This window comes from Clarias gariepinus, chromosome 17 (assembly GCF_024256425.1).
Source record: "Clarias gariepinus isolate MV-2021 ecotype Netherlands chromosome 17, CGAR_prim_01v2, whole genome shotgun sequence".
Taxonomy (NCBI): Eukaryota; Metazoa; Chordata; class Actinopteri; order Siluriformes; family Clariidae; genus Clarias; species Clarias gariepinus.
The window spans coordinates 792,501-806,338 of record NC_071116.1 but is presented as its reverse complement, the minus strand read 5'-3'; the positions used below and the strand labels follow the sequence as shown (position 1 = coordinate 806,338).

The window sequence follows — 13,838 nt, the reverse complement described above, 5'->3', positions numbered from 1 at the left end:
GTGTGTGTGTGTGTGTGTGTGTGTGTGTATTATTTACAACCAAGAATTTAAATAGTGCGAAATATTTTTATTTCATACTGAGATCATTTGAGATGATTAGATTTATTTCTCTGAGTAACTTTGTACTATTCACTATTCAACTAATAATTATATAAATATAATTAATATATAAAATCTTATATTAAATTAACAGTAATTAATAATAATAATAATAATAATAATAAAGTGCATGTTAAACTGTATCCGTACATCACTTTGTGTTTAGAACATTATAAGGTTATAGATTTACTCTGTACATTTACAGCAGGAGGGAACTGATAAAGATGCAAACGATGATGATGATGATGATGATGATGTAAATATTGCTCAGCAATAATAATAATAATAATAGTAATAACAATAATAATAATAATAAAAACAGTAATATTCACACACTAACGCGCAGCAGCGTGCTACAGCCTGATTGGACTAAGCAGAGTAAATGGAGCGGAGTGATGGAGCGAGCGCACGTGTTCACGTGTTCAGGCGTTCAGGTACTGAAGACGTGGTAGGTGAAGTTCTCCTCACGTGGTCTGAAGCGGAAGCTGTAGGTTCCCCTCCTGCGTCTGCAGAACATGGCGACAGCCCCGGCCCCGAGCGCCAACACACACACTCCCAGCGCCAAGAGGACGAAGCCGATAGTGCGCATGTTCCACACCGCGTCCTGTAGGGTCACTTCTACACACACACACACACACACACACACACACACACACAGGTACCGACTGCTTAGAGCTGTCATTCATTACTCCACTGGAGTGTAGTGCAGGTGACAGATGTTCTCCTCACCCAGATGTGACTTGAGTACAGGACCGCACGAGGCTTTAGCCATCCCCACCACGTTAGCGTCTCTGGAGGTTCTGGCCAGCCGGGAAGCGCTACAGCCCTAATGCAGAGGAAGTGAAGAAGTAACACAAGTGTGTCCTGCTGTTACACACACACACACTCACACACGCTCAGCGTCAGGGTCACCAATACAACAACAGCACTGTGTGTTTCCTGTCTGACTGCTATTATTGACACTGTTCAGGTGAATCAGCTGTGATTACACACTCACAGGGCGACACGTGGCTGTGGACGTCTCCACGCAGATCTGAATCTGACAGTGCAGGTAAATCACGTCAAACTCCACCAGGTTGAAAAGATTCACAGCCAGCAGAGAGCGAGTGGATTCACCGTTCTGCAGCACACGCGTGTACTTCTCTGGAACAGGACAACTAGAGACAGACAGACAGGCAGACAGACAGACAGGGACAAACAGACAAGGACAAACAGAGAGACAGGTAGAGGGAGAGAGAGAAAGTGAGGAAGACAGACAAACAGGCAGCCAGAAAGAGAGACAGTTATAATCAGATAGACAGACAATGAGGAGGGACCAGACAGTTTTTCAGACAGACAGGCCAAGACAGAAAAAAAAGATATATAAAAAAGACAAACAGAGAAGGAGACAGGCAGAGAGACAGAAAACCATATTGTCAGGACGACACACAGTGAGAAAGACAGACAGACAGTGAGACAGAGAGAGAGAGTTGGACAGACAGTGAGACAGACAGGTGCGGTGTGCAGTAGGAGGAGTGTGGACCTGTTTTCGAAGAAGACGCTGTTGGGAAGCTCCACCGGGTTGTTGCTGGGATTTGCCCAGCATTTATTAATGACCACTTTAATCTGAGACATGTTGGAGCTCAGCCCCACCTCCACCACGACCTCATCATCAGGGGACAGGGTGTAGTTCTGAGGCAGAGGGTACGACCCGTTCAACAATCGCACCGTCACGTGGTACATCCCGGATCCCTCCACCACGTTGTTAATCGTATCGTACCTGAAAAAAGACAGAAGTCACTCACTCACTCACTCACTCATCTTCTACACCGCTTTATCCTGTATTCAGGGTCGCGGGGGCCTGGAGCCTATCCCAGGAGGCTTAGGGCACGAGGCGGGGTACACCCCGGACAGGGTGCCGATCCATCACAGGACAAAGACAGAACTTGATTTAAAGATTTAAATATACATCATTAATCACGTTCCATCACGTTATAGAGTTGTGATGTAATAAAACGTGACAAGCCGCGCAGGGACTCGACGCCGCTGGGCACGACAGAAACGCTAATGGTCTATCTATCAGTGTGCTGAGCAGCAGGGGGAGGATGCGGTTGCCATGGCAGCGTGGTACCCGGAGGAGCCGTATCCTGCAGAGATGATGAAGCTGTTGATGTAGGTGCAGATGACAGGAACCTGGAGCCGGGAGTCTGTGCTGTGGAGAGTCACCTGCACCGTGCTGTTCTGGCTGTTATTCTGGAATAAAAAGAGAATCAAAATAAAAGATTCATCAGAAGGGCACGGTACGTGGGCGCTGCATTTAGAAAACCAACGAGGGCCTTGTTCACATTATTCCCACAGCAGAATATTTTACTGTACGGATAAAGTGTTTCATTTTTATATACCCAATTAATACATTTTAAATAAAAAGAGCTTGTGCGTAAAATTATGTTTTTATTCTTATTTTGTTGTCCAAACTTTTGTGTGTCTTTTTCACAACAACAACAACAACAAAAAATCCTATTAAACTCCTACCACCTAAATTCATAATCTATTTCAAATCTCAATATTTCAAATTTAATCATAAGTCTTAAATACATCACTTTTTATAAAATGCTAAAAAAGACTGTTTTGTTAAGGAACATGCAATAATTAAGCAATATCACATGAGAGGGAGTGTGTCGTGCTGGTTATCATCACAGCTGTGATGCAGTTGTACTTCTGTAAAATTCCGGGTTCTAGGGTCGAATCGCAAATAGTGTTAAATGGAAAACTAGTGCACCATGTAGGGTGTACACTCCCTTGTTTCACACACTGAGTAGTGCCCTTGATCAGTGGTTAGAGAGGGATTTGGGATACAGCCTTGTGTTAGACACTAGTTAGCTTTGTAGCTAAGCGTTAGCCATAAACAGAATGACGCGGACGGTTCAGAGGCGATTCAGAAGGACTTAGAAGTGATGAGTGCAGAGACGGCGTGTTGTTTAAGACGCCATAACGTTATCAGATGTGTGTTCTTACTGAAAGTGCTTCTGTGACTGGGTGTGAATGTGGGTTTAGTCAGACAGCTGCTCTCTCCTCAGTACTGCGGACCGTACAGACCTACTCTCACCCACGCTGAGACACACAGTTAGTCTCATTAACCACTGGACGTGTTCGTGATTTTAGTCTTAACTGCCTAACCTAATTTCCCATTTTTAGAACTTTATTTTGATCGTTTTGTTGAGTCCTGCGCTCTGATTTACATTTACACATTTAGGCATTTGGCAGACACTCTTATCCAGAGCGACTTACATTTTTTGTCTCATTACACATCTGAGCAGTTGAGGGTTAAGGGCCGCGCTCAAGGGCCCAACAGTGGCAACTTGGTGGTTGTGGGGTTTGAACCTGGGATCTTTCGAACCGTAGTCCCTTATAGTTCCAAATGCCTTAACCACTGAGCTACCCCTGGCCCCTGATTGGTCGGCAGGTGTTGATTAATTCTCTCTAACAGCAGCTCTGATAGTAGTGCAGCTTTATATTAATGCACTTGTTCTGATACATTATCGTTACCATAGTAACTGCTTTCATGCTACACGTGAACTAAATAAAGGATGGGACAAAACATTTATTGATTTTCAGGCATGTCATGTTAAATGAATAATAAAGGGAGGACTATCTGTAGCCCCTACCCGCAGTTGAGCGCCACACATTCCCCAGGCCACAAAGAGCTTGACGTGGGTGGCGTTCCCATCAGTCAGGCTACAGCTGGGCTCGCCCAGGTACAGCGAGGACGCAGCGATGTGCTTCAGCTCCAGGAAATATCGTAAGACGGTGACAAGCATGAAGCCGGGACCGCACTCCACCTCGATGCTCTCCGTTTGAACGATGACAGGCACGGAGGAGGAGGAGGAGAAGGAGGATAAAGCTTGTGTAACATTGATGACACTGTTGGATAATCTTGAAGAAAAAGTGCTGGATGGTGAGTCTGTTGATTTGGTGAGTTTGGACTCTGCCGGTGATCCGTCTGCGCCCTGTGTTACAGGTGTGGAAGCTGTGGATGAAGAGGAGGAGGAGGAGGAGAATGCAGTCATGTCTGTGGATGTGTTATGGTTGACTGCGCTCGTATTGGAAGTTGTAGAGATGACGGGTGTGGAGCGACTCGTGATGATCGGAGGAGAAGTGGAAGCTGTGGCTGGAAATGAAGAAAACTGGAAGTTTAAGTGGAAAGAGCATGAAACAACAATATACAGGACCTGCATGCATAATTTTTTTATTTCTGCTGATCATATGAATAAAAAAACAGTATGGTGCAAAAGTCTTGACACCGCTACATTTCTTCATATTAAATGATGCAGATTAAATAAAAGGGGAAATGTTTTAAGTGCCTAAAATATATATATTTTGAAACTGTAACAGCCTCAGCAGCGACCTCATTCACCTCCCGTCTGTTCCAACCACTCAGCATTCAGCATCAGCAGTATACTAATCACCGGCCTGATCATCAGTCACCATCTGCAGCTGTTTCTCACTGGGTCAGGCCTCGAAATGTTTGTGCTTGAATGATTCATGGGCCACTGTGTGGTTTAACAAACCAACAAACTGGAGCTTCGAAAGCAAAATATGATGAAATGGGGGGTCAAGACTTTTGCACAGTACTGTAGGAAACTCTAATGCTTAGCGATGAGTAAATCAACACACAATCACAATGTTCTTTTGATTAGAACAAGGGGGAATAAAACACAACCCACTGGCGTTAGTTTAGCACGGTAATGATAAATGCAGTTAGTTTACTCTCAGGGTGCCATTTTTTATGAATCTAGTAAAATCTCTGAGATACAATTGTGTTCCAATGCACAAACCTATACTCAACATTTAAGAAAAAAAAACATCATAAAGTAGGTATAGGAGACATTTTAACTACAGGAGGAGTTTCTGTTTCCAAATTAGCGACGCTCTCAGCTGCGGGTCTGAAGTTTCCGTCGGCTGTAAGCGGAAATTTTGAAGCTGAAGCCTGGTGATAAATTAGCTGCTGCTGTACCTTGGCAGGTGCGCCCCGGCCTCATGGGGTTTGCATCAGTGTAACCATGGCGACACACACAGGTGTATGAACCGAAGGTGTCCACACACTCGGCCCAGGGGGAACAGTCGGCCTCGCCCAGTGCGCACTCCTTCACATCTGGTAATGAGGAGCTGATGTTAACACACACACATCATTGCACAAACAAGCAGACAGTAACTGTGCTGTAAGAGCTTATAAGGAAACATCTCGCATCAGAAGACGCTTCATATCACACACACTGTTTGTAATATTATTATTACTATTTGGTTTTCTCCAACATCATTCATTTGCTAAAGGAAAAACAACAGTACAAGTGTTCTTTAGTCATCTCTCTGAGGAGCCTGTAAAGGAACCCTGCAAAAGAGCATTTTCCTTCAAGGAGGAGTTCCATGTAGAACGCTTTTGTGTAGCCAGGAAACTTTTATCCACGAACATCCCCCCTCAAGACGTTTCTGCTAAACATTCTTAAAGTTTTTCAGGAATATTCCTAACAGAAGAACATCTAAAAGAAGTTTGCACAACATGAGATCCTGGGCGATGGTGGTGAAATCATAATGGGTTTCATTTGGGTTTCATCTAACCCTAGGGCCCGCCTGATACGATATTATCACGATACCTCTGTGCTGATCTGATTTGTATTGGGATTCTGTAACAACCAGGATTTCTAAATATTACATTTTTTGTCAGATTCTAAACAAACATCAGGAATAATTCGCTCCCACCACACGGGACGCGGTGCTGCCTGCCAGGGTGTAAATAGTTTAGAGCACCACCTGTAGGATTATAAAGGAATATATAACATATATAAATAAAAAAAATGTATTACAAAAATGTGAAACATGAATTGCAACACCGAAGAATCACAATGCATTACTGTATCGATTTCTAATAAACAGTGTATGGATTACGTACATATATACAGGTGTAACCCGCACCCTAGGGTTATCCAGACTATCGCTGATCAGGTTCTTTTTTTTAACAATATTCAAGTTTCCACAAGTGTTCAGTGTGTGCTGCTTAAACGTGATACCCGTGATGGTGGTGGCGTTCGGGTCAAGGGTGAACTGCGTGCTGCGCTGCAGGGATTCCACCAGATTAACGGCGATGCTGTTGATGTCCTGCACGCTGTTAGGAAGGAACACGAGGTCGAACGAGGCTACGACGCTGCCTGGAGACAGATGCGTGATTGACACTATCACCTTCCCCGAGAGAACCAAGTCCAGGATCCAGGAAGGGAGAAAATGGAGAGTCTGCGGGAGGACAGGAGCAAGAACAGGGACGAATAACGTATAAAAAATACATGTATAAAAATGTTATTTAAAATAATAATTTTATAAAATATTATTAATAATTTTATGTAATTATGCACATAGAAATTCAATATTAAAGTCGTTGTGTTCTCCACTGAGACGGTGATTCGCCTCACAGTATATTAAAACAAATATCACCTTTAACCAAATATCGCCTTTAGCTTGTGTTCGTTTTCCCCAATGTGAATGTTCACGTGAACCTGCTAATAACATGAACAGCTTCTGAGATACTCAGAGAACTGACAGACTTGATTAGACAGATACACTGATGAAGAAATCAGTAAGCTTAATGTTGTAATAGCACTTAGCAAACAGGAAATTGTGCAATCCTAATATTTAGCATGCTAGCAAGACATCACCATCCAGAACTGAGTAATATCCACAACTTCATTCATTTAATTTCCCCTGATTTTATTGATTCTTGTGTTTTAGACAGTCTTTACCTCATTCCTGACTTTTTCACTTAACATCTTGTACTCTTCACTGTTTGGGTTCAGCAGAGCCTCCGTGAAGTTTACGTTGGTTATTCGGACAGCAACTTCAAGAATCTGTCCATCTACAACCAGAGGAAGGGTTTTAATCTAGAACAGTCTGGTCTCTCTGGTCCAGTAATGGATTAAGACCAGGACCTTGAGGTTCTCCGCCTCACTTACCTGTCTTTACCTTTAGCTCGGTGGCATTTCCACAAGACCCACACATACACAGGGCCACCTGAGCGGTGTACAGAACCCCAGGTTGAAGGTTAGTCCACATCCAATGAGAATGTGGTGTTTCCCAGGGGCCGAGCTGATGAGTCCCGTGCAAGAGGACGATGCGTGACGTGAGGTTGAGCTGAGAGGGGACGTCCCACAACAGAGTGAAGGAGGAGCTTGTGACGTTTTCAGCCCAGAGGTTGATGATCTTAGGGATACCTGCAACACAAACACACATAAAAACTGTTAAATCTGACTGATCATTAAATCAAACGACAATAAACATGGACAAAAACGAAACACTCTTCTGTATCAGAAGACAGGAAGGTGTTTCATCAGAACGTCAGGGGGACAATAAAGGATATTACAGGTACGTACCAAGTGCGGGAATAGAGCTGGAGTTCAAGCGGCACGGAGCTACAGGAGACGGAAAAATGAGGGACGTGTTGAAGAAAGTGGTGGAGGAATTGGTAGGCGGTGTAGTGAACAGAGTAGTGGACGAAGTAGTGGACAGAGTAGTGGAGCTTGTTTGCCGGGAAGGTTTCCTCAACGGCCCGAAGCTAATTACGTTCCAATCAGAGGAGCCTGAACTGGAGGACGAGGAGGATGAGGAAGAGGAAGAGGCAGTATCTATGAAGTAAACATAAACATGTTTAGTGGAGATGTGGAGCTAATGATGTCATCAAATCAAGTGTGTAAGAAAGGTTTCATGTGAAAAGAAGAAATCAAGTCATTATTGATATGAATTATTACTTTGTAGTTTTCCATTTCCTGCTCCTTTTTATACATTTGTATAACAAAAATATAAACAAAAGGATTCCTCTCCTCCAGAATTGTTGTCACAAATGACATGCGCTGTGATTTATGGAAACGGCAACGCAAACAATGTGAAGATCGGCGTGTGGAGGCTCCAGTGGTTTCGTCACTGTGCTGCTGGGCAGAAAGTCATGAGGTTAAATCTTAGCATCTCTCACAACAACTGTCTCTGTTGTGACCTTCACCCTTCTTTGACCTTGACCCTAAGCTGCTGAGTTGCATCCTGTCTCAATATACGCCAGAGCATGGCAAGATGGAAATGACAGGTACATAAAGAGTGCGGAGATGGCCTCCGAGTGGCGCAGTGGTAAAGTTCTCGCCCTATCATCCGGCGATCGCTGGTTCGGTTCCCGGGTGATGCTGTAACCTCTCGCAGCCGGAGGTCTAGAGAGAGCTGATAGGCCGAGCTCTCTCAGAGGGGAGGAATGAGAGGTACTTCAGACTCCCACATTAATGGCGGCTCTACAGCCAAGTCACGCAAGCGAAAGGAGTGGATAGCGCTGTCTTTCGAGTGCGTTACTCCGCCCCTAACGGTGCGTAAGAGAGCAGTTCAAAAGGATGAATTCGGCTGGCGTCACATGGTTCGGAGAAACCTTAGGGCACGCTCCCATCAATCAGGCAACCACCACCCAGGCTATCACGTGTATCTCACGTATCAGATACCTGCAAACTTGTTTTTTAAACAAGCTTGCTGACATGGCGTAGCACACCCGTAAGATATCGCTATGTGCTCCTTCTGCTTGTGTGAGGTCGCAGATGTGCATTACTGACTAACATTGCGATACCTTTCATCCCTTTAAATCCCAGATAGAGCTTGGCTAGGCTAATCAATTCTCTCAGAATCAACTGGGATTCAAACTTGTGATATCTGGTGAGCTTGTGACCCCAGCACAACTTGGGTGGTCCAGTGTTTTGAATCAAAAAACAGTTCCAGGACATGATATTTTATGAACCTGGGATTTCTTAAAGCCTGAGTAGTGTTTTGCTCAGCAAGACATACGCTGAGCCAGAGAACCTACTCTGGACAAATAGCAAATCTTTCATGTGATAAGCAAGAGTGAATAGGTGGGGTGGAAATTAGGATCATCTACAAATTCTACCAGGAAGCACATGGGGTCCATCACTTCGAGCTGATCCTCTCATCTTAACAAGACGGTGGTGTCTAATGAGACCTGGGGGATCTGGACAGAGCAGCGATTAAAGGGACTTTAAACAAAACTTCTTTTGAAGATGAAGAAAGTTTCAACCTTCAAACCATCACCTGCAAAAGAACGGACAAGAAGAGCTACACTGCTGAGAAAAAAGGACAAAAGAAGTGTTGAGAAATTTTTGGTTAGGAGGAGAGGCAACAAATGATGAGCTGAGAAGTTTTTTAGATATTTGTGCAAGACAAGATTCCGGCGCTGATTTATGCTGGATCTAGCAGCTAGACAAGTGGTGATTAAGTGTCCTTCAATAAAACCAGGGGGGATGAGAAGAAATAAGACATCAACATGGCTGTGGATCTCCACTGTATCAATGATATCTTCAAGGTAAACTTTCCCGAGACTTTCCTAATAGCATGAGGTTACACCCCCAGGTCCAGTTCCTCACATGCAGAGAACACACAATGGATCATGACTAGTTGGACAGTGTCTAGGCTGTCTGTAATGGTGTCACTGGTTTGAGTAAGACTTGACTGGTGGAAAAATGTGCTACACTGAAGCAGACCTGCTTCAGCCCCACACACACACACACACACACACTTTGCCTCCTGAGCTGCAGAATAGCCATCAGCCGGATCTCTCCAGAGGAAAGCCATGATGAACTTTGGGCCGTTGGGTCACTGGGACATCTGAACCTCCGGAGAGGAAGTAATGCGGTAAATGATATTTTCTCTATTTATAGTTAGTTCCACAATTTACCGAAGGGAGCTCCAAGGGGCGGAGCACAGCATGGGAAATGAAGGATCATTGGCAATGGATATTATTATTATTATTATTATGGTGTTACTTACTCATGCACTGTGTTCCTGGCCTGCTGGGCTGAAGATCGGCAGATCCCCCAGAACACGTACAGTTATAGGAGCCCAGAGTGTTACTGCAGTGGGCCAGAGCAGAGCACTCTCTCAGCACGGGCGTGGCACATTCATCCACATCTACACACACACACACAGTACACACATTCACAGACACAAATGACGTTAGAGAGAAGGAAATAGTCGCATCTGACTCACAAGGAATAAAAGGGAAGCTGAATCATAATGTTCCTGCAAAAAGTGATTCACACGCACACACACACACACACACACACACACGTACCCATGACATCCACAGCCATCACCTCCTCTAGGTTCTCCAGCAGGTGCAGGAGTGTGTTAGAGATGTTGGTCATGGAGAGGAGCTGAGAAGATCCTAGGAGCAGACTCGAGGACGTACTGAGCCATCCTGAAGACCATGAATGTGTGTGATACACTGAGACCTGGGGAGAGCTTAGAGCGCCTGTCACCTACACACACACACACACACACAGCGTTAAAGTCTGTGAACATGTTCCTGTATTGCTGAAGCGTCACTTTTTCTACTGTATGTATAAATATGAGAAGATGTGCGTGTTAATTAATAAACACTGAATAATCTGATTCCGGTATCTGATACGGACCGCGGCGTGCAGCAGGCGTGTGTGGTTGAAGATTCCCCTGCTGGTGTTCACCAAACTGTACGCCGCTTTCACCGTCACCGTCACGTTCAGCCACGAGCTCAGGTTCACTGAAAGCAACAGGAAATAAGAACCTCAGAGGAACGCACGGTAGGTGTGTGACGATCTTCAGTTTTACATCGCGAGAACATTTTATCTGATGATGATAATGATATCATGAATCCCTCTGATATTTAAAGGTCTACTCCTCACTCACAGAGAGCGAGAGGCCTGTAGGGACAGCGGGTCTCTCACCGTGACTCTGAGGCTCCACACACTGCGTCTGGTTTCCTGCTTGACAGCACTTCTGCCAGCCGGGACAGTCTGTGTCCCAGTGACACCGCGAGCCCGGGCCGGGGACAGCATGTCCGGGACATGCTCCAGGTTTAGCCGTAAACTCTGAGCTCCTGTTAAGGGCTGAAACGAAAGGGTTCAATTGTTCAACAGGGAGAAATCTACATAAGCCACACCCACAGAACTCCATAAAAGGCAAGGAGAACTGGTAACGAAAAAGTGGTAAAAGAACTAAGGCTTAGTGTTCCAAGTATAAAGTCATCCTAATTGTCTTTATTAAAAACAGTTTGTTTAGGAATGACTTATTTACAAGTCATTTATATGAATGTAAAATATGTAAAGGTTTCACAAAAATGTCCATTACACGTGTGTGTGTGTGTGTGTGTGTGTGTGTGTTTAAGCTCTCCAGCCGTCTGTAGTGTTCCTCACCCTGCTATAACAACTAATAAAAATATGACACAAAAAAATACATTTCTTTCTCATTATTTATTATAAATCCTCTAAAATAAGAATAAGAATAATCTAGAAATCTCTAGAGTCGACACGGCGGTCAGAGGGCGGAGCCTAAGAAGGATAAAACGTCCCTGTAAACATCACTGTTGTGTTCAGCTGGGTCCCCCCCTCTACAGCTCCCCCTAGTGGTCACTATTACACGTGTCGTGCCCCTCACTCACCCGGGGCGCAGTAGCTGCCCAGTTGCTCGTAGCCATGGCAGCACGTCATCACCTGTCTCTCCGAGGTGACGACCTGAGTCTGGTAGACGGTTCTGTAGCGCGTGACATTACACGTTTTCCACGGCAGCCACCCGCCGCACGGCGTCATCTCAGTGTACGCGCTCTGGTGGGAGATCACGGTGGTCATGGCAACGGTCTCGATCCCGGGACACACATGGTACCCTGATGGTGAGAGGGCGTATCCTGGAACAGACCAAGAACAATTAGTGTGAGGTGTGATGTTACGCAATCTCGCAATCTCAGTTATGGAATATTAATATTAATCCTGATCGCTTTTCAGTGAGGTTAGCTAATCCCAGATCAATCACTCAGGTGCATTAGCACTTCATCAGGGCAGGTGGATGCAGTAACACCTTTATAAGTGTTAAGAACAAAACTCCCTGTACAATCAGCAGTGTACACTTGCAGTAAAGACGTTAGAACAGCGGGGACGCCGGGCGCCGTGTCTCCGTCATGCTGTTGGAATAAAATTAAAACGGAGTGTGTGGATGAGCATCAGAGGATCAACAGGAGGCCAAATGCCAAGAAAAAAGATTTCTTTTTAACTTGGACACTGTGTCCGTCTCAACAGGAACGAAAGACAAGTGCGAGAATCCCAGGAGACGACCCTCGTGCGAGAGCGATGCAGCTTCTCTCACACAGACCTCTCAGGTAAACTTTATTTCATATCGCGTCACAGAATGCCAGCGTGTCTCACCTTCGAGCGGGGTGTCGTGTCCTCTGGAGCAGGTGTAAAGCAGCGTCACTGTCCAGGCGCAGAACGTCCACAGCATTTTGGGCCCCAGAATAGATTCCGTGTGTCAGAACCAGAACCATACTACACCATGACGAGCTGCTTCCCCACCGCGCGGAGACGAGTGCAGGGCGTTTCTCACCAGCCTCACCTCTGTCTCACCTGAGCTACCTGCCCCCTCCCCCTCCACTCTCTCTCTCTCTCTCACACACACACACATAAACACTTTCTGTTCATCCTTCTCATGCTCAAAAACACGCATAGTCCCCCAGGGTTCCACCTGCAGGGAGATTATAAATACAGAAACGCAGTGTTTAAATATTAACACACACACGGTGAAGGCAGACACACTCATCATTATCATCATCATCACCAGAGTTACAGCATGCATTATTGTATGTCACCTGCATTACTGAGAATTATATTAATATTAATATTAATAATCTATACAGCATGCTAGGTGAAATAGATGGACAGAGCTGCTGGACCTGTCGCCATGGTTACAACAAGAAAAAAGTGTCAGGTGTAAAAGCAGAGCAAGAGGAACCCTCACCGGGAGTCGAACCCTCACCGAGAGCCGAACCCTCACCCGGAGTCGAACCCTCACCGGGAGTCGAACCCTCACCGAGAGCCGAACCCTCACCGGGAGCCGAACCCTCACCGGGAGTCGGACCCTCACCCGGAGCCGAACCCTCACCGGGAGCCGAACCCTCACCGGGAGTCGGACCCTCACCCGGAGCCGAACCCTCACCGGGAGCCGGACCCTCACCGGGAGTCGGACCCTCACCGGGAGTCGGACCCTCACCGAGAGCCGAACCCTCACCCGGAGTCGAACCCTCACCGGGAGTCGAACCCTCACCGGGAGCCGAACCCTCACCGGGAGCCGAACCCTCACCCGGAGTCGAACCCTCACCGGGAGCCGAACCCTCACCGGGAGCCGAACCCTCACCGGGAGTCGGACCCTCACCCGGAGTCGGACCCTCACCGGGAGCCGAACCCTCACCGGGAGTCGAACCCTCACCGGGAGTCGAACCCTCACCCGGAGTCGAACCCTCACCGGGAGCCGAAACCCTCACCGGGAGCCGAACCCTCACAGAGAGCCGAACCCTCACCCGGAGCCGAAACCCTCACCGGGAGCCGAACCCTCACCGGGAGTCGAACCCTCACCGAGAGCCGAACCCTCACCGGGAGCCGAACCCTCACCCGGAGTCGAACCCTCACCGGGTACGAGTCTCAAACTCTCAGCTCAGGAATGACAATATTTATTTATTTATTTATCAAATAAGACATGTTACACTTTACATCTATTTACAGTTACAACGTGTGTGTTACAGTTTGTGTGTGTGTGTGTGTGTGTGTGTGTGTTATAGCAGCTATAAACAGGTAGTTTAGGGGTGTGGCCATTCCCTAAACACTGTCTCTTTTTTTCTTCATCTAAAAGTTAATAAGACAAAACAATGCAGCACACAC

The 13,838-nt window shown here is 46.1% G+C and overlaps 1 protein-coding gene across 2 annotated transcripts; it reads right to left on the bottom strand.

The window, feature by feature from the left end:
• Positions 1–233: 233 nt before the first annotated feature.
• Positions 234–12,464, bottom strand: umodl1 (uromodulin-like 1). Of its 2 annotated transcripts, XM_053516165.1 has the most exons (17): positions 12,333–12,464; positions 11,576–11,818; positions 10,863–11,024; positions 10,572–10,678; positions 10,232–10,418; positions 9,928–10,068; positions 7,494–7,745; positions 7,077–7,334; positions 6,867–6,979; positions 6,144–6,363; positions 5,093–5,230; positions 3,744–4,246; positions 2,210–2,331; positions 1,622–1,858; positions 1,097–1,256; positions 829–925; positions 234–717 (listed from the first exon to the last, which is right to left on the bottom strand). In XM_053516165.1, the coding sequence occupies exons 1-17, from the start codon at positions 12,406–12,408 to the stop codon at positions 530–532; spliced, it is 3,204 nt and encodes a 1,067-aa protein (XP_053372140.1). In that variant the 5' UTR covers positions 12,409–12,464; the 3' UTR covers positions 234–529. The 2 variants fall into 2 exon arrangements, with proteins under 2 accessions (XP_053372140.1, XP_053372141.1); XM_053516166.1 differs by lacking the exon at positions 7,494–7,745.
• Positions 12,465–13,838: the final 1,374 nt, after the last annotated feature.